This window comes from Pelmatolapia mariae, linkage group LG9 (genome assembly GCF_036321145.2).
Source record: "Pelmatolapia mariae isolate MD_Pm_ZW linkage group LG9, Pm_UMD_F_2, whole genome shotgun sequence".
Classification (NCBI taxonomy): Eukaryota; Metazoa; Chordata; class Actinopteri; order Cichliformes; family Cichlidae; genus Pelmatolapia; species Pelmatolapia mariae.
In genome coordinates, this window is record NC_086235.1 from 20061943 (window position 1) to 20083437 (window position 21495).

Consider the following 21495-nt stretch of genomic DNA (forward strand, 5'->3'; position numbering starts at 1 on the left):
AAGCAGGGTTTTGACTGACAGTAATGTCTAAGTATTCTGCCTGCCCTTTCCCAAGGTGTCTCTGTTGCCATGGTTATATCATTATCAGAGAACTGAAAGTAGAGACTGAGCATTTTGCCGAACACAATGATATAATGTAGATGTGAGCTGAAAAGGCTTTATTACCGCTTACAATGAAAAAATAGACATGAGTCATTTGCAGTCTAATAGTTCCTCAATATTTTTTTGTAATTGAGTTAATGCAGGTGTTGAATAGGGTCAATAATTATCAAGGAAATTACATTTTGATATGAAAAGATCTGATATATCACATTTCGTATAGACTTGTTATACTTTTACATGTACTTGGAGCAAGGAATAAAAATTCAAAGGCAAGTTATGCAATGCATTGTGGTTAGTGTTATTATCTCTCATGTCCACAGGGAGGCACCATCCATAACAAGGACAAACAGATTTAAATCTACCTCTACAAGATGCACCTGACTTTGATATGCCCCTCTGCCCTTTTAGATTTTGCTAAATGACGCTGTTTTTAAATGTACCTCACTCAACAGTGTGTTTTGGTCAAAGTGTGGCTTTTACTGCACAAAATGATGAATGTTTAGACACTATAGGACCATTCAATGGTCCTTTTTCATATCAGACCTTTTGGCTTTCATAGAAATACAAAAACAGTATTGCATTTAGTTGATCCAAACCTACCTGGTCCTGTGTGAAAAAGTAACTGCCCCCTAAATCTAATAAAAACGAATGCCAGCCTTGGCAGAAAGAACTGCAATTAAGCATTTGTGATAACTGGAAAGAGTTTTTCACATAACTGTGTGAGGAATTCTGGCCCACTCTTGCAAAATTGTTTTAATTCAGCCACACTGGAGGGTTTAACTACGTCACTTCAAAACCTTTCTTTTGTTTTTGTTTTGAGACATTTAAAGGTGGACTTGATGATGTATTTCAGATCATTGTCCTGCTGCATAACCCAAGTGAGCTTGAGCTATAGGACATGAATTCTCCTTCAGGATTTTCTAGTATAAAGCGGACTTTGTGGTTCCATCAATTATGGCAAGTTGTCCAGGTCCATAAGCAGCAAAGCAGCCGGAGACCATCACACTACCACCACCATGTTTGACTGTTACTATGATGTTCTTTTTATGAAATGCTGTGCTAGTTTTAATGCCAGATGTAATGACACTCAAACCTTCCAAAAAGCTCAGCTTTTGTCTAGCCAGTCCACAGAATAATTTCCAAAATATCTGTGGAATACGACTTTGAATACATCATCATCTAAAGTGCATAATATCATTAAAAATATGTTAGAATCTGAACTAATCTCTGTGCACAATGCATAGGACTAAAACTGTAATTGGATTTCTGTTAGCATTAAAACCAGACACGATTCTGCCCTGGAAAATAACTGCGCGGGCTCAGCAACATTTCCAGAAATCACTGTCTGTGAACACAGATCACAAATTCAGGTTAAAGCTCTATCATGTAAAGAAGAAGCCATTTGTAAACATGTTCCAGAAATACCGCTGTCTTCTGAGGCAAAGTGGAAAACTGATATATGGTCAGAAAAATCAAAATTTGAAAGTAATTTTGGAAAACATGGATGCCGCGCCCTGCAAACTAATGAGCAGAAGGACCATTCGGTTTGTTATCAGCACTCATTTACAAATCCTGCATCTCAGATAGTATGGGGATGCATTAGTGCCTGCAGGAAAAGTCAGCTAATATTTTTCTTAAAATGGTACATTTTCTTAGTTTAACATGTGATGTTTTTTATATTCTATTGTGAATCATTTTTTGTGAGATTTCCAGGTCATTGCGTTCTGTTTTTATTTACATTTGACGCAGTGTCACGACATTTTAGGAATTGGTGCTGTAAGTAATTTCAACTTAGGCTGGCTGGTAGTTAAAAACTTTAACACAGCAAAACTAGCAAGATGGAGAGAAGTTCTGTGAGGGAAGATGAAAACAGGAAATAAAAAGGAAGAAAAAACCCCAGTGAATTCCCTGTTCTCCGTAAACCCATCTGACCCTTTGATTTTTCAGACTTTGCTGATTTGAAAGGTTTTTCACATTGACACCAGAGTGAATGAAAAGGAATATTAGATGAGCTCATTAATTTGTGGGTGGTATTGCTGATGATATTTTGTGCATGCTGACCTTAAATGATAAATGCACAAGAAATGCAATGAAATATATGATTCTGTGAAATATGTACTGAAGAAATGTAGTTTATATGCACTTGATTCAATAAATGATGTAAATACCCAGGAAAATCAGCTTTTTGGCAGCTTATAAGCCATCTGACAATATGGTGTACAGCAGGAAGAAATAATTAGGTATAGGTTAGTGGGAGGTTTAAGATACCACAGCTTGTCAGACAGCCTTCAAAAGGATAACGACCTAACACTGGCAAAAGTTTTTCATGGAAATCAGACGACATGAAGAAATCAAGAAACAGCAACCCACTGTGGGCGAGACAACTGAACCCCTAAAATTTGCAGAAAGATGCAAATGTGAATATGCTGAAATTCATTACAGATAAACGAAAGCAAAAAATGCACATGGCAATGGCAAAAAGGAGTTCTGTAAAAGGACAAACAACCATAGACACCAACCAGGTGTAGAATGCAGAAAGTGCATAATCAAGGCTTTTTTGGTGCCATATATGATCGAGTGAAACCAAAGAACCAGGAACACTAAGTAAATGCTGAATTTGAAAGGTTAACCAGCCTTTAATCAGGACACTGCTGCAGACATGGGAGCCATTTCAGATACTGTTTAAAAGCACAATGTTAAGAGCATGGCCTTGGTGCAATGTGAGCTATAACCAACTAAAGGTAAATGGACAGTTCAAATGAATAGAATAGAATAGAATAGAATAGAATACAAGACAGCAAAGTACGTGTAGTCTGGCTTGACAGAAATCAAGGGACTGCAGTTATGTGTCAAGTTGACAGTATTCAGAAAATGAGGTTGACATCAAACAGCTATACACCAAGGTCTTCACAGGCCTCGAATGCCTGCAGGGGGAGTGTAGAATTGAGTTGAGGAAAGGAGCCAAGCTCAGCGCTTTGTTAATGCCACGTCAGGTGCCACTATTGTTGATTGACAAGGTTAAGGAGGAACTAGAGTGGAGAATATGGGCCCGATAGCCCAGAAATTGGTCCACAGGTAAGGTTCTGGCATGATTAAACCACCTAAATCAATGTGCCAGTAAAGATCTGTCCAGAAATGACAGATACAGATGCTGTTAAGATGAGAAGGAAAAACACGTCACGCAGATGACCTCCTTATCTTTTGGTCACCTTGTAAAAAAACATCACAACAGTCAACACCAATTGTTTTGGTTGAAAAAGTCATATTCCTAGTTTGAGGCACTGGTTCATAATGCACAGAAGCAAAACCAAAATCATGGCAATCATGGAACTGTTCAGGAGATTTAAAGTCATTTAAAGCCAAGTTCATACAGTTGATTACAGATCTGCTCAAGGCAGACAGAACTGGGTATGGGGGTGCATGCAGCAGCTTAAACAGAGAGGCAAGGGTTACAATAGATGCTTCCTCATTTGAAAATGGAGGTAGTTACCACACAGGTCCATCAGCAGGCCTGACTCAGATGAGGATGACACAGGACATAGGTGTTATCTACTAGTTACTAAGAACCTGCTGCAAGCATGATGGGTAATCGGAAAGCCTTTCCACCTGAGCTTAATCGCCAGGACCTTATAGAGGGTTAAAACTTGTCATCCCTGCCAGTATACAAGAGGAAATGTGCAACAGCATTCATTAAGGTCTCCAGGGTATTATTTTTAGAGCTTTGCCCATTCAACTGGAGAAACCAAACATGTCAAGCAAAAAGTGGAGAACCATTTAATATGTGCAATGTCAGATCACAAAGCACCAGAGCTACTGCTGATGAATCCATAATCTGGTGGACCTTGGCAGTGTGTTACAGTGGATCTTTTCCAGCATACTAGTGTAACGCACTTGATGGTATGACTCCAACCTTTAGGTACCAGCTGGTCCATCTCCCTCATGATCATGGCCTTTTCAGCAGAAGCTTCGGCGCACTGCATTTTCCACTTTTTTTTGCCTCACGTTTGGTCGAATCTGGCCACCATATGGACTGCTGTGCTCTGGCAATATATGTTGTCATGCCATGGTGAGCTTCATAAATCTTTAACCACGAGGGAGATGGACCAGCTGGTGCCTAAAAGTTTGTGCAAGGTTGGATCAGCTGGAGGAAGAGTAATATTTAATTACTCTTGAGGTTTTATTTTTAGTTATACCACACTGTGAGGTGTTTAAGAAAGTATAATGGTGTACACTGTGAAGCTGATACACTATACAGATCATTTTATAAATAAAGTAAATGGGGCAAATGTCACATTAGCGATTGCTCTCGTTGAAACATTATTGATCTGTCTTCACAAAGCTTCTGACATCCAACAATGAAAACTTCATCAAAGTCATGTTGATATTCCACTTGTTGTCTGTGTAAAAAATTAAAATCAACTTCCTTTTTTAAATACACGCCAAAGAGCAATGCAATGAAGTCGACATGTGTGGAGGGATCTGCATTTGTTATATTACGCCATTGTTTGTCAGCTATTTCACAAACATTTTAAAATACAAACACATTACATTTTATTCACTATTATTTGAATTACTTGATAATAACCACACGTAAAACATGTTGTTATCACGATGCTTTAACTCCCAGGGAAACGCTTCACCTTCAGAGTTCTCTATATTCAACTGATTTATGAAGCTACTCAGACATTACAGTGAATAATGCAGTGTGCTAGTCAGCAATCAGTAAGAGCACTCTTCAAAACTTTATATTTTTTCTGCACAAATGAAATGTTTATGTGGTGCATCTGTGCAGCTCTTAAAGCAACAGGGAATAATTCAGGGCCATTAATCTATTCAAATGTTTGCCGGCGACAATCAAAACTATCAAATTAATGTTAATGTAACTCCTTGGGTGCAAAAAATATTTTCCTTGTGTGTCCATAATGTGACAAAGTACACAGGAACTGTTCCTTATAAATCTATATGTGCACATGTCTGGAAAACAAAATAGAGGGCTCTTATCTAACATAGATCTGAATATATATGTATCTGCTCATTGCACAGTCCTGGTCTTCCCTGAGGATCTAGGTTATTGTCAGTCCACTCTATATTTTAGGGCCAGGTCAGATCAGCTGTACTGTACTGGTGTATTATGCACTAATATCTTTTCTGTATGTTCATTATGCTTCACCGCTGCCCCGGGAACTTGGACACCAGCACCGGGCCTCATAAATATGAATCTTCCATCTATGGAGCAGATGAAGGAAATATATGACTTGAAGGAATGCGAGAAAGCGCTGCGTCCAAAGATTTGGTACCACATCAACAGTATACTTCATATCTGGACTGTGCTCTCAGTTCTGTGAAGATGACTGAAGACACTCAAGCTGTGGGCAGGCTGCTTATTGAATTCAAAGGTTGGAATGTGTCCTGTGCTAGCACGGTTTGTTCAAACCAAGGCTTTGCATTGCAGGGGGTAGCACAGAATGGAAAGGTCTGAAATGTAATGCATTTGAAATGAAATGAATAGGTGCCAAGGAATGAAATATGACATGCTCACTCCTGAGTCCTGAAGTCTCGGGAGCCCCCGGCTGGGACTTTATACACAGCTGTGCATATATATTGCGTGTCTATATGATGACACACACACATATATATATATACATACAGATATGTATGTGAGAGGAAATGTACGTGCATGTGCTACTAGAAGTCGAGTGTGTAATGTGATGCAGGCTGCTCCTGTGACTTCTTCTTCTTCTCTTCACCCTCCTGTTCAGGTCTGATGGAGATTAAGGGCCATTAAAAGCTCTCTGCTTCACGAGCTGTTTCTATTGATCACATCGACTCAACCCACTGTAGCCAATGATCCGATTACAAGTGTTGTACCCCCATTCTTATCCCCTCCCCCTCCATCTTCTCTCTTCTTTGCCCCTCCCCTCTTTTCTTCCTCCCATCCGCCGTTACTGGTTTATCCCTCTCTGTGGAGGTTGCTCTGCCTCTGCTGATGTCAGCACCGGGACATGCCCAGAAGGCCCCGAGGCCCCTCGGCAAGCCTCTGAATATTTGCTTGCATGTCTATCTGTATTTTTGTCTTTTGCTCTCAGTGTCCACTCGTGTATCTTACCCACTCCTTGTTTCTGTGCTCTCCAGTCGTCTCTAAACACAGCAGAGTTGATGAACCTTATTTCTACATAAGAGAAATGGATTGGCTCTGCCCCTAAGCTAAATGAGCTGAGACAGTCTGAAAGGCATCAGCTAACACCCTCCTGATTCCCACCCCTCTGAACATCACCTCCTCCCATCCTTGCATGGTCAAACAGCCCTGCGGGAGCACTCTTCAAGACCACTTTGGTTATTAGCACTGACAGGGGCTCAAGGAAATCTTCTTAGTTTGTACTGTACAGGAAGTGTCCCACTATCCTGCTAACTCAGGGGGATTCCCGCAGAACCGGATATCTATTCCTTCTCAGAAATGCCTTATCTTAAAGCCATCTGGCATGATGAAGAACAATTGATTATTTTTAGCCACAAGAACAGCATTTAACTATGAATGCCAGTGTGTGCTGATCAGTTCACCACTTTGGTCCAGAAATACCCCAATAATTACTGAATGGATTTATTTTATTTTTTTGCAGAGATTTATGGACTCCAGAGGATGAATTTTTATCACTGGGGATCCTCTGACTCGAGCAATACCAGGAGGTTATATTTTCATCCATTCATTCAAACACTTTGATTGATTGCAATGACAGTTTGTGTAGATGTTGATGGTAGCTACCCATATGTATTTAAATGATTTAATGACTTTAGCATCGCCAGCAGGTGAAAATTTAAGAATGTCCGATACTTTATGGCCCCAAAAAAAGAACCTGGCACATATAGAGGTGCAACATACAGTAAACTTTGGTCTCAACTAAGCCCAACATGCAAAAAAATTGACCAATAACTTAATAAACCCACAGCTGTTTAGCTATTCTGGTGTGAAGTACACGTGCATTCTTAAGATACTCAAATTTAATCAGCTAATGATTTATAAAACAGGTGACTATCAGCCCGAGACAGTCCTAAGGAATATAAGACCAATTTCAACAATATGTCTGAGTTTTTTCCACTTTCAGTCTGCTATCGTTACATGTGCAATCCAATTTAAAGCTCAAAGTGGCACAAAACCTTCAGCTGTTGAGCACTTTGAAACTAAAGAACAACAACATTTCACTTCTTTATCATTCAAACAACTTGTCAAGGTCTAGAAATGAACTTTCTGCTTCGGCTGTGTGCTGTTGCTGGCATCACCACAACAGAAGGAGCTGTGCGTTTGATTGAAAAAAAAAATCCTAATGGCTTTGCTGCAATTTCTTACATTTGTCAAAGCCATCCAGTGGACCTCTTGGCTGGCTAGTTCTGGCCACAGTGTCAATGTCCTCTGTGATGTTTGCATTAAATGAAAGTGTCAGCAACAGCTGTAAAATATTCAGCACAAACATACTTTGACTCCTCAGCTGTGGCTTAGTGAGAGGAGCGTGCTGAATTGTTTTACACAGTGGTCATGAAGTCAAGATTTTGCCTGCTGGGATTAGCAGACTTACATTTCAACAGCCTTTTTGATGAAGACTGACTGAAAACTCTCTAAATACCTCACGGACAAGTTTGATTCCACTTTAAATACTGTAATACATAATGTTATTCTTTAAAGGAAAGGCACATGCTGTGACAGAACTGGGTCTAATAGCAGTTATAGCTATGTGATAGGAGCTGGTGCCTGTCCTGGTTCTATCAATCAGCCAGAGCAGGGAGGGATTCACAGGGCCCAAAACAATACAAAGAGAATAACTGAAGTGCATCACGTCAGCAATGGCAAAACTGCTGGATTTTATTTACAATGCCCACATTTTATAATGCAGGAAAAGGTCTGCATTGACTATGAGTTTGGGGTGCTTTGCTTTGATATACAGTAAAATCCTTGGGGCAGAATCAGGGGAAGAGCTGGAATATGAATAAAAGGAAGATCCATTATATTCAGAACCAGGAGAAGCCATGAGAATAGGACCACATGGGTGGGAGGCTTGTAAACAGCTTTACAGCTTGGATGAAAGGCCCACTGTGATGTGTGTCCAAGCAGAGAACATGAGAGTGTAACACTGTAATGTGAGATTCAGACCCCTGAGAGCATAAAAAGTCTGGCGATAACACAATTAAAGCAGATTTTCATCTATTTTCACACCCCTATCAGCAGAGTCATCCCCAGTCTTCAAAATGCATGAAGATTACCATAAAGAAACCTAAGTGGTTTGTCTACATCTGGGCTTTGATATCGTGCGGATGCTGGGCAAAGGCACTGACCTTCGCCGCTACTGCAATTACATCATAGAGAAGCTTCCGCTCTCATGCATATTAATGCTGGTTCTGGAGGCATCACCCACACCTCTGATTGCCGGGATCTGAGCTTGCCATTGCATGACAAGTGTATCTGGACGCAAAGTGTATGTAATGGGTTCCTGCTTCAGGAGTGATATAGACTACGAGCAAGACCAGATCAAAGGTGCACACACTTTTCTCCGCAGGGGGATACAAGAGATACTCTGTATCTCTGTGAGGAAAAAAAGAAAATATGCATCAAAATGAGCATGTGGAGTCAGTAACGCTCAAACGTGGCTAATGGTTAGCCACAATCCTCTTTCATTTCGCTGTGTGGTGCTCTTCATTTCCAAATGGGGTCACTATAATCTTAAGACAATAGGACATATTATTTTGGAGCGGATATATTTAGACTGAAGGACACATAATAAACCTAATTGCAGGGGTGTCCTGGGTATAGCCCAGTATTTTCTTTTCTTTTCTATGGACGACCAGAATGTAGAATTACAATAACACCAGTGTTTTTAATCATTCTGCAATCCACATTATTACAACAACTGCTCTTAAACTGGCAAAAACCACAAAAAATAAATAAATAAATAAATAAAAATCCAGATGGACTAGCAATGAAGAGACTTAAACAGGAGACTCATTTTGCTTGTGCAGAGACTCTTGTTACCAGTAGGGGGCCTCCTTGTTATAACATAAAACACACAGATGACTGGTTCCATTTTCTAGCAGCCACAGCTTGATCCTAAGCAGACGATGCTGATTCAGTGCTGAATTTGTCAGTGCACCGGTGATGCAGGATATTCACATTTTGCTGATTTACCTAAGAATTCTATTTGATTTCATGAAATCAAACATTTTTTAGCAACTTAAAAAAATACTACTATACAATTACAGCCGCAATACCAACAAAACTAGTTGTTTTCACTTTGACCATGTTAAAGAAATTTCCACAATTCCTAATGTAATATCTTTGCTAAGCATAAATTAAAAAAAATATATATCAGATTTTAATATGATGACATGGTGGAACAAAAGCGCTACACTAGCCTTGAATTAATAAACAGTTTTTAATCATATGAAGTCAAACTGCTCTTATTCCCTTTATGCCATAAAAGGCCTGAAGCAGCGTTAACTTCTGTGAAAGAGCTTTGCTCACCAGGGAGCCAGTAGGGGACTAACCATCATGTGAATGGGCTCCATTTGCTGCTGCTGCTGCTGCACTGATCGCGTCACGCCTGAGCATATAAAAAAAAAAAAAATAATAATCTGAGGAAATAAAGTAAGAAGGATTTCTGTAATATTTCAGCCTTCACTAAGCACAGTGTGCCACAGAGTGGATGGTTCTGAGTGTGAAGCTCAGGCTCAAACTGAAGGACACACTGAATTGCGATGCTGTGCATTAGTTACTTCTGATCATTGCAGCGCTACTGTCTCATATTAAATCCCCATAATGAGTAAATTAGTGGCTCTCCATCTGCGGCACTGCAAACTTACAGTCACACATGCTGACTATATTCACAGACCCCTGCTGGGTGTGTTGGTGGAGAATAAACATACACACATTACATCTCACACATTGGAGCAGCTACTGTACAATACACAAAAGACCACATTATAGCTTGGATATGCACTGTAATTCATGCACTTGCCACTGAGAAAATGTTGGCATAGAGAACCCTGATTTACAGTGTGAAGTATAAGAAAAGGTCTTTTGAGCAGTACTATTGATCTGACTACACCCCTCCCCCATCTCCCCTTTACTGCTGCCCTCCCTCTGTGGTTACATTCCTTCCTGTGTCACGGACTGCACTGTAACATATATGTCTGATTCACTGCACATTCATCATCGATCTACAATTGCTCGCGCTTCGTGCTATGAAAGAGCAGAGACCAGCTCATGATTGGCATCAAAAGAGCTTGTTTCAAAAAGAAAAATATCTTTGAAACCAGTGAAAATGTCGCCAAAAGAAAAAAAAAGGAAAAAGAAAAAAGAAAGCAGAAAACAAATGTCTCAGTAGACTCATTATGACCTAGCTTCGGTCAGATGACTCTATAGCTCACACTTCCTAAAAAGGCTTGTGCATTTTTAAAAAAATATGGGCTATGTGTAAAACAATTAAAGCACAAATGTGGGTCTCCAATAATTTAAAGCAAAAGCACAAAGCAGTAGTTTAATTCTAATATGAAGGAACAGGATGTTAAACATACATTTAAAATGAACACATGGGCAGCTTGAAGGAGGCTGTGAGTAACTGCAGAAAAATTATTGCCACCTATAATTATGATCTCAGTCATTAACACTTTATCTATGTGCAATAAAACAATTCATGTCCTATTTTAAATATATATAAAAAACATCTTCATACCTACATTAGATGTGTGTGAATATTTTTCTGAAAACACAAACACATATATGTAGTCATATTAACAATCACACACACACAGACACACACACAGATACACACACACACATTTACATATCATCTGCAGCCATCTGCTCTAAATGATAGGTAATTAACTCAGGCCTGTCTTTGTCTCTCTGGCTGGTCGGCTGACATATAGGAGCACTTCAGCGGAAATATACGTGAATCGAGGACTTCAAAAGAATGAAAGGACAGGAGGATGAGTGAGGGGAAGAGGATGAGGATGAGGACTGTATGATGTTTGTGAATGATGTTGCATAAACCCAAAGAGGCAGTGCAGAGAACCATTACAGCGATGAGAGAAAAAAAAATGGAGATGATGGAAAGAGGACATGCTGGGTCAGAGAGGCTGAGAACACGCACACAATCACACAAGCACACAAGCACACACAGCGCATTGTGTGTGTTGGCTTGTATGTGCGTGTGTGTGCGAAACTGCCTTGCAGCTCACCTACAGACTTCATATCAAGGTCAATCTGTATTGAACCTGATGCTTTGCACTGTGTAGGCTGGAATACAGAAATGCTAAAGCTAATATTGGCACCGCCTCCCTCATCCCCCAAAAAAACAATAAACTGTGGAGTCTATTTTGGATCTTTACATCACATGTGGTGTTTTTGAGAATGCAAAACACATTTTTCATAATGCACAGAATACTGAAAAATACACATGACCAAAAAATCCCCCCACACAATTATAAAAGATAAAATATTCTAGTGAAAATGTTATCTAAAAATCTCCAACGAGAAAATAAAATGAGACATGAAAATTCCTGAGTTTATACACACACAGAAAATAAACTCTTTCTGTCCTCTTGCAGAGCTGATGTCTTTTACACAGTCTGAAAAGCAGGCAGATTCCTTTGTTAAACCTCCTTTTCCAGCAATTTCTGCCCCTCCCAGTCACCCTGCCATCCAGGTCTGTATCTGTTACAACAGTATGGGGCTATAATTAGCCAGGTATCTCCTGCAGAAATGGTAAGGGGGAGAGAAGCCCTGCATCTACCTTCTAGGACTGGAGACCCAGTTCTCATCAAATGGGATAATTAGAGTGTGTATGGAGATGTGATTCCAGGTAAGAGGTGACAAAGAGCACAGGAAAGGACATTTCGCTACACATTCACCTCCTTTCCTCAAATAGTGAGTGGACCGGGGCTTGTGTCACAGGCTGAACAAGACAAGGGCGGCGGCAAAAGAACAAGATACCACAAGGCACGGTGGTAGATCAAAAAAAAAAAAATGGTATGAAGACAAAAAAACAGATGAAATGAAGATTTAGTGACACATTTTTGCCCCATGCACATTTGAGGCGGGGCATGAGGTAAGAAAAAAACAAAAAGGTCATGACTTCAATTGCTCAATACACCTAATCGACAGCTTTGGTGAATAGGGTGCATAATGATGTATGGAGATGCTGTATGAGACTTGACCTGGTGCAGCAATTCCCCAGTGCCTCTGCCTCACTGTGATAGAGCGAGGAAGACAAACACACAGAGAGAAACACAATCAACATGATGATGACGATGACGATGATGGCATGGGGCATCCTGGTAGCCTCGATATGCTGTAGATCCCCACATCTGCAGTCAGCATCCTCTCTATCTGCAGTGTCCCTCCCAGGACGCCTGGCTGACACGTCTGCACCGGTCAGCGGGATACAAACACTCTAATGCACCATTTCAGCAAACAAACAAACAAGCGCTGCCATGGTAATTGCAGTGATTACGAGATAAGCGTCAGGAGGAGAAAAAAAAACAAACCCCACACACACACACTTTTGTGGAGGAAGCCCCCCGTGTGACCTTTCGCTGGGATGCAGAAGCAGCACTGCAGCTTGATTCCAGACACGTGTGACTAGCGACACATAGATCCACAGGACGGGTCATGCTGGTGTAAAATATGGAGACGCTAAAGCTTCTCCAGACCTTCACCACACCTTGAGCTTGGCTTCAAAAGGTGCAGCATTTCCAAGCAACAGTCTGAAACTGATATATTCACCACAATAATGGCCTCAATCCAAATATTTTTTAAGACTCTCAGCAGAGGGTGGTTCGCAACTTTCTGCATGGGTGATATCAACCTCCCCCTAAAATTATTTTCCATAAATCATATCTTTACAAAGCCTCTTGGCTTAGTTTTTTCACACAACTCCTACATTCTTAACTTTGCATGTACTAATTAATTTACACATCGCCTGCTGTGAAAATATAGCTCTTTTTTTCTATTATATTGTTAATTTTTTAATTTTTTTTGCACGGATTCTTTGCTTATGTGTAGCTATACACACACATCAACTCTAACTTTGTTTCAAGTGCACATTTCTATTATATTCTAATTTATTTCTCTTGTACTATAAGTTAAGTGTGCTATTTATTATGTTTAAATAAATCTTGAAACTCACCGTATTCGCAACATGTTTGACATAGATTAAATAATTAAGGAAGATAATGAAATAACTCTATTATTTTATCCATCACTGAAACTGATATACAGTTCGCACTGTAAAAATGATCAAACGCTTTTGTTGTTTGATATTAACTTATTATTATTATAGACATATTTATTTACTTTGATTTTAAATAAATGCATTTTAACAACACATAATATTGCAACATGGTGTGACAGAAACCCTCGCTGTCCATCTCTAAGTAAAAAAAATATTTTGGCAATACATAAAGCAGCAGTAGGGATTGCCCTGACCTTTACAAAAATTCCCCAAATTCCCAATTCTTTGAGTTAGAAACAGGGCTCAAAAACCTCATGAAATATTGCCAATGTCTTTTTTATTATATATACGCGGCACATTGCGGGCTTTGTTAGTGATTTATGATTTCTTTTCTCTTGACATGTTCATCTAAAATTCTGACTTTTAAATATTTAAATTCTGTTACTTTTCTTTTGGCAGTGCTCTGAATCTGGCTGGTAGCTCACTAACTTCTGGTGTCTTGCAAACCCATGCAAGCTGCACAGATCTGCATGCATATCAAAATAATAAAGAGTTAACTGATTTATTCATGCGATGGCACTGCTGTGGTGGTTCTACGAAATACTCTGTGCGTGTTTTTGAGCTTGTGTGATTTGAAGGTATTTAAATTATTTAGAAATTATTTAGAAACCATTTCCCCCCCCAGTTTAGCAGGTCTAAAAACAATTTTTTTAAAGCAGGTAATCATTTTTTTTCTAAATTTAAATGTTAAAGCACTATATTAACTAAAGTCTAAAATTCCACACCCAAGCAATCAGATCAGATGAAGTTTATTTGATTTGACATGCTGCTGATCTGAGGTGAACTGATGCAAGTTTAACGATAATCTGATTAAGGTTCAGACGGCAGTATGTTGATCCAGATTTTATTGCGTTCAGTGAAGACAGGAAAGAAAAAAAAATATGATAAAATGTTTATGCTTGTTCTATTTTTCACAGAAATGTCATGGCTGGTAAAACTGGCTTAGTCACACATACAGAGCTGAAGGTGTTAGAGGAAAATCAATGGTTGGATTGCAGTGTAAGGTCCTCTGGGTGAGGTAAACACAGTTTGCTATACATTCTGCCTCAAGAACGTTGTGAGAAAAGCCTCCAAAAAAGGAAATGCATGAATTTAATCACAAACTCAAGCGCACAAATGACACACATGCACATCACATGCAAAATATTAATAGTAGTTTTAATTTTTGTAGAACAAAATTACAACAACATTGCTGTTGCTTGCAACTGGTTCAAAAGGTATCTCATTTTGGGCACACGTGACTGCCATCCCCCTTCCCCGCACCCCCCCATTTCACTTACACTCAGTCTTACACACACACACATCTCCCCGTTCCTGTGCTGCTACCAAACTCTCAGGCTATGAAATGTACATCACACCTCCGATCTAAGGGAATCTCACCCAAATCCTTCCTTTGAATTATTGAAGAGGACCAAGCCAGCTTGACTCTGATTATCCTCCAATCAATATGCCTCGCCTCTCCTCCTATAACATCAAATGCCTCCGACGATCGATTCAGCCAATCAGAGGAGTCGGTGCAGCTCGAAATGCAGAGTGTATTGTTCTGCATTGTTTACACTGACACCGCCTGGCGTGTATAATAGGTGTGTTTATGGTCAGGACAGACGTGATTGCTGATTGACTTAGATGGTCCCGTGTGTGCTTTAGCTGTCGGGTATGTCGCCGATAACGCCACCTGTTTGTTTCGTTCTCGTGGTTTGCAGGAGCATCAAGTTGAGCAGAGATTTCACGGAGTCTATTTTTCAAAGGCTTTTCTGAATTGGACACGCAGCGCCGTGCTTATGTTTATCTTTTGGCGGCATGTGCGAGAGCGAATGACAAAGACAAGATGCAAGTATGCATAACAAGGAGACTGCTTAAATCATTTTATACCTGATAAAGGATCCAGGGCGTTGCTATAGCTCACATGGTTGAGCAGGCGACTCGTATGCTGAAGGCTTCTGCAGGGGCTGAAGGGGCTCCACTGTCTTCCCGGTCTCTGCACCTTCCTATCAATAAAGGCAAAAAAATAAATAAATAAATGAAGCTTGAATAAGTTGTAGAACATAGACCCTTGTCAAAGATAACCTCGAAAGCTGAGTTGAGCACTAATAAAACTCTGTTAATTTCACTCTAAAAAGCAATTTTGTCCCGAGTGTGAGTCTGAGAGGCTTGCAGCGATTTTCTTTTTCAATCACAGACTTACAGGTGAATCAACACCTCACAACCATTTTGCAATGAGCAGACTGAATACAAACATACATCTGTAACCCTACAATTATACAAGACACACACACACACTCTCCCTCTCAGGCCCATATAATGGTTGCAGGAGGCTGCTCTGTTATTTGCGAAATGGAACGGTTGATGTGTGATTGTTGTCTGTCTGTACTTAAAAGCTGCTGGCTTCTTCTTAAGATGCTGTCAGGCTTTTGCACATTTTCTCCTGAAAACAGAGAATCCTCTCTTGATCGGCCCTGATAATTGTGCCATAACACAGATTACACGGAATGGTCCTCACGTGAAAGAAACACTTTGACGATGGGGGTATGCTCTGAATGTGTGTGGACGCTGGATACTTTGACTCAAATCGTAATTTTAGGATGGGTCTAAGGGTTTCAGGAGTTTGACAGCAATATCATACCGGACCAAACACCTATTATTTCATGACCGCGCACACACAAATACCTTCACTGCAGCTTGCACCGATCAGCTGCTGCATCTCTGCACACACATGCGATCTGCAGCAGGATGGATGTATCAGCGGGGGCCAGATGATGGCACTCTTCTCTCTGTACCAGGTTGCTGGATGCCCCCACCGCGTGCATTGACTGCATGATGCAGCTGGCCTCATTTTAATGATTTAAATCACTTGAGGTCCGCCGCCACACATTTTAGCGGCTTGACTGAATTTATCCTCGTTGATAGAGATCAGTGCCCTCAGCCCTGGACGTTGCCAGACTACAGTAGAAGGAGAGACCTCTCCGACTGACATGATTGGATACAGCTCTCCGCTCTGATTTTACTTTTGATCCCGCCGCTCTGACTCTGGCCCTGGGGACAGATGAGTGGAATGGAGCGGTAGAGATAGAGCAGAATGCCATGCACTCTTTTCTATCTCACTGGTCAGCCTTTTATACAGATGCAGGTCCAGAATGAATACTGTTGAAATGTACTCATGTTCTCCTATATTAAAATCAGGCATTTTGAATGCTCTACATAACATGCTGCACGTGAAGTACAGTGGCTTTCTGCAGTTAAACGAGCCTAAAAACACATTACTGCAGCGCAAAGTACAAAATTTACACTGGCAACAAATCACTTGATGATTATGTGTGTTTTAATTGTACCACAGAGGCACGTTCTCTATACGTAGCAGTTAATCAGAAAGACAGAGAGAACGATAATGCAATGCTGCTGCACAGAAAAAGGCTTCTGTTCCTGGAGTCAAGATAGGTAGAAACATACACACGTGTGTTACCTACTCCTGTTCAACAGCAAGGCACAGCGAGGTGCAGGCGGAGGATGAGATGATACAAGTGTAACCTCTATAGAAGAGGTTTAGAGCCTCCATAGCACCATCACCATTCACAGGCTCAAACAACCCACATAGAGAAACACAACGGTGTGAAGTGAACAGCAGGTCATCGGCAAAATATCGCTTTTAGCCTTTGCACTGCACTCATTACTGAAAGTACATACACACAGGGAACAGGGATGCACGCCACTTTGCATGCATGCAGTCATTATAATGCAGAGACAATGTTTCTTACCATGTGATCGGGCATGCTTAGTTAATTCCCTCTGTTGACCTGGAGCCCAATGCACTATTGATTAGCAGGATGGCAGTGTGTGTTTGTGTGTGCCTGTAATGACGCATTGTCAAGCTGAAGTGGGGATGGTGGGGGGGGTGGGGGGGGGGGGGGGCACAGCGAGGCTATAGCAGCGTGGCGTCAGAGGGCACCGTGGTGCGGCAAGGTCAAATGAAGGACGTTGGCGAGTGCTGCAGAATTAGAGCTGAGAGCCCGAGCCTGCCTGAGCGAGGGCCGTGCTGCAGAGGGAGAGCAGAAAATAGCACAGCTGAGGGAGACAGAGAGACAGAGCACATAAATAACAGGGCTAAGATTTCACCCTTCCCTCCATACGCCGTCACTTTTACTTCACAGGTAGCGCACTGTGACGAGTAGCCGCAAATTTATGTCGCCTGAAAGCTTTTCACGAGCCGTCCCACCAACAAGGGATTTGCTCTGATAAGGCCTACAGTGATTCCACCATACACACAGACACACACATACACAGAAAAAAAGCCAGGGAGGAGTTTACACAGCAAGCTTTCCACAAGTTGCAATATTACACTCAGTTACACTCAGTTACATCAATGTTCATTTGAGGAAACTATTACTTTAAGAATTACAGCACGGCTGTTGCTGCATGCTGTGTTTGTGGGCAAGTGTACAAGTCAACTTTAAGAACTGGTTATCCAAATTTAAGTTATTAAAAAAATACAAATACACAATACAAATAGATGCAGCTGCCTGATAATTTAGTACTTTATCGGTATATTATTCATTGCTGAAATTGTATGAAAGAGGAGAAGCTATAGCTAAAGCAGAAGTACCTCAGAAGTACACTTTAATCAAGAACTTCAGTAAAGGTTGTCACCAGTACTTTCATTTTTGTCCTGTGTATAATCGTGCCACAATCATTTGTTACCATTAAAATACCCTGGAAAATTTAAATTATTAATACTGATTTAATGCAGCATTATATTTAATATAATTTTTTTTTATATATACTGTACAATAACGCCCCAACTTTCTTCAGTTGTCTTTCTTTTTGCAATTTATTTTGCTTTTCTGCCTTTATGGTTACCGAATTTGTCTTTTTTTCCTTTACAGTGTCATCTATCATGGGAAATCTGACCCATATTGTGTAATTAAACGATCGATACCTCTGAAATAGTGAGGGATGTGTTGCGGCCCGAACGCCAGCTACCATGACTGATTGGGATCCGTTGTCTTAGATCTGAGTTGCGTCCTCTGCGGGGCAAAAACAATCAGAGGACACTCCACAGAAAGTCCTGCAAAGGCCCGGGAGCCACAGAGGGTATGACAACTTCTGCAGGAAGTTGAGGAACATGAGGAATTTTAATGCGGAATGTGAGATATATTTTCAATTAGACTGCCTAAATGACTTTTCCCTTTTTCAATAAAAACGGCTGTAATTGGAAACAGAGTTCATTCTATTATAGTTTAATTATTTCAGTTATTTCAGAAGATGTAAAGGTTTGCTGACTTTATTATGGACAACACTGGCAACACAACTTAAAAAGGGGACTAAGATTTTCCATCAAATTATATACAATTTATAAAGCACAGCGTAAAAGTCAGCTTCACTTAGATTCATTTATTTAATTTGGAAAAACTGTAAACATACTATATTTTTATTAGATTAGTGACTTATTAACTGAATTAAGTGGATTTGAAATAAAGGTTATATCACAAAATTACACCGCATCAAGCAAAGTTTACATATTCCTCTTCTGCTGGAATAATGAGAGAGCGTTCCCCGACAGGTGTGTGGGTGTTGCAGAGTACACTGAATACGGCTGCGGCTGACACAAAGTGAAATTAAGGCAGCTGCTAAAAGCCAATGGTGGAGTAGTTCTGAAAATGCCAGCGGCCATTTCTTATCTCACATCACAACAATTAAAACTGTCTGGGAGGTAAAACACAGTGAATCGGACCTGGACTTGTGGGTTTCCATAGTAACATGTATAATTATGGTAATTAGACCATTGTGAACAATCTATTCCATCCAAATTAGGTAAATATGCACGGAGACCTAAACGTGCTCTGTGGAGGAAATGCAGAAACAACATTGCAGGTTTCTTGGCATTAAAAGCACAATAAAAACTTTTGACCCCTTCAGGCGTAATGACATTTATTTATTGGAATATAGGAATGGAGCTCTCTCCATCCCTGATGATTTCTACAGTAGGGCCGGTAATTTTAGAACAAAACACATCTCACCAGAATATATCAGTGTCAGTGAGTTTAGACTCACTGTGAAGGCTTTTTTTCCAACTTGTTTTTGTTTTGTCGTTATTGACATTGCAAAGTTAATTACAACTTTAATTATTTTTGCTCTATTTGCTGTATCTAAATGCATAGAAACAAACTGATGTACACTGTAGTGTATAGCACTGCAACGTAACTCAATTCTGTGCTACTTAACGTAGTTTTAAGTTATTTTGCATACATAATATGATTATGGAGAGCAAAATTGCATCTTTTATTGTACCACATTTTTCTGCATCACAGACCGCTTGCTAGCTACTTAGCAGCATATTTTTCTTTTCATTTAAAGGTTAGAGGTCCAGAGCGGTAAACATATCTCACTTTCATTTGCCAATTTTTCTTTTGAAAACACAAAAAGATTAAACATTTTGGAGAAACAGCCCACGTCCCCAAATCCTTACACACAAACAAGTAGCTACATGTTGCAGCTAACTATTGTTTCTTGTTACCAACACCATTAATCATCTCACGACCCCTCAGATTTATCTAGTGGCCATTTGGAGGGGCTCAGTTTCTGGTTTGGCAACCATGGGACTAAACCTAGTCCATATAAAGGAGGTAAAATTACCACCACCTACCTAATAAAACATGGTGAATAATGAGAATTGGAATAAAGTGGAGCTTAAGCGGCAGCAAAGTGGGAACCAAACAGCTCGTCTACAGACTTCGTCTCTCAGGATAAATTGTCAGGGCTTCTGGTGGGGCTACAGGATATCTGATTCAAGGCTTCCTGTAAAATTATGAGCAATGGAAAATACAATAAAACACCAGAAAATAATGAATGCTTTTGTTTCAACATTGCATAAATGCAGGATTTTTAAATTTTTTTTAAATCCAAATAGTGATCCAAATATCAACAGCATGATACAAGTGCTGGTACAGTACTGGTATCGTATTGATAGCTGAACCGATCATCATTAAAATGTGTTCAGAATTTGGAAATTGATGATGGTTCATCTCATGAATCATGACACACCGCACACCCCTACATAAGCTGCCTTTATAGGACAAAAATATTTGTATTAGTATCGGCAGTGCTGGCCCTCTAGTTACTCGGTACTGGATCGATACCAAAATTTCTATAGTCACACAACACTAGTGTTTGCTTACATGTAAACCTGCTCAAACCTTCCTTACCTACAGGATAACAACCAGACAGCTGCATATTCATATATAGATATATAGATAATAATCAAAAATCATGATTAATCATTAAGCACCTTCAGTTTTTGACACTTAATTACATGTTGCTTATAATTAACGACAAAGAATCTGAATATTCTTTTTTTTACACTGCTACTAAAGTGGGTGACATTTTCTTTCTTCCAATTTGCCATCAAGCCAGTTGTGTTTGCATTCAAATAACGTTTCCCTTCAAAGCAAAGCCAAGCTTACACTGGATGTTAGAGTGACTGTTAGCATCTCCTTTAAAGATTTATGTTTCTACTCCAAAAGCTGAGCTTTCAAACAAATGTCAAAGGTCGACGGTACAGCATCAAGGAGAGGCGTTGCCTGTCATATTCACCCTGTACACCCTGCCCTCAGGGGTCAGACACCATCCAGAGCAGGTCACTGGGTTCTCGGCCACACGGTCACAGAGGACAGTGCGTGCTCAATATGAGACATGAGCTACAACCATGAAAACACGGTCAGTGTGTACAGATTAACCTCTGAATTAACATCCTGTCCTCAACAAAGCCCAAGATCTACAGTAGCCGTGATTTATGGCTGCACAGAAGACGAGAAGGGCTCGGCGTGTTGCAATCAATGCTGGTCACTTTGTTTGTGATCGACTGTAATAAAATTTGAGTTGTTGATGGTATAATCTTTTAAAAAAAATCTTTGTCACAGACATCACACTCCCCTTTACTCTGACCACCACTAATATTGATTCTCCTTCATCATGCATCTTCAATTTAAATTGTCCACTGCGACTAGACGATGGAGGAAGTATTAGCACGGTAACAGAGAAGGCACTGATTTGTGAAGTGATAGATAAAAAGCATTTATCATTTCGGAGTGCCTGTGATAATTAATTGATATCGATTGAAATGAGG

At 40.2% G+C, this 21495-nt stretch overlaps 1 protein-coding gene across 2 annotated transcripts in view; it reads right to left on the reverse strand.

Moving 5' to 3' along the window:
• The window catches only part of abhd10b (abhydrolase domain containing 10, depalmitoylase b), a 78428-nt gene that overhangs the window by 16173 nt on the left and 40760 nt on the right, over positions 1-21495 (reverse strand). For both annotated transcript variants that reach the window (XM_063483693.1, XM_063483695.1), the window contains one exon: positions 15252-15367. In XM_063483693.1, coding sequence (XP_063339763.1) covers positions 15252-15367 — 116 coding nt within the window. The remainder of the gene's footprint in view (positions 1-15251; positions 15368-21495) is intronic.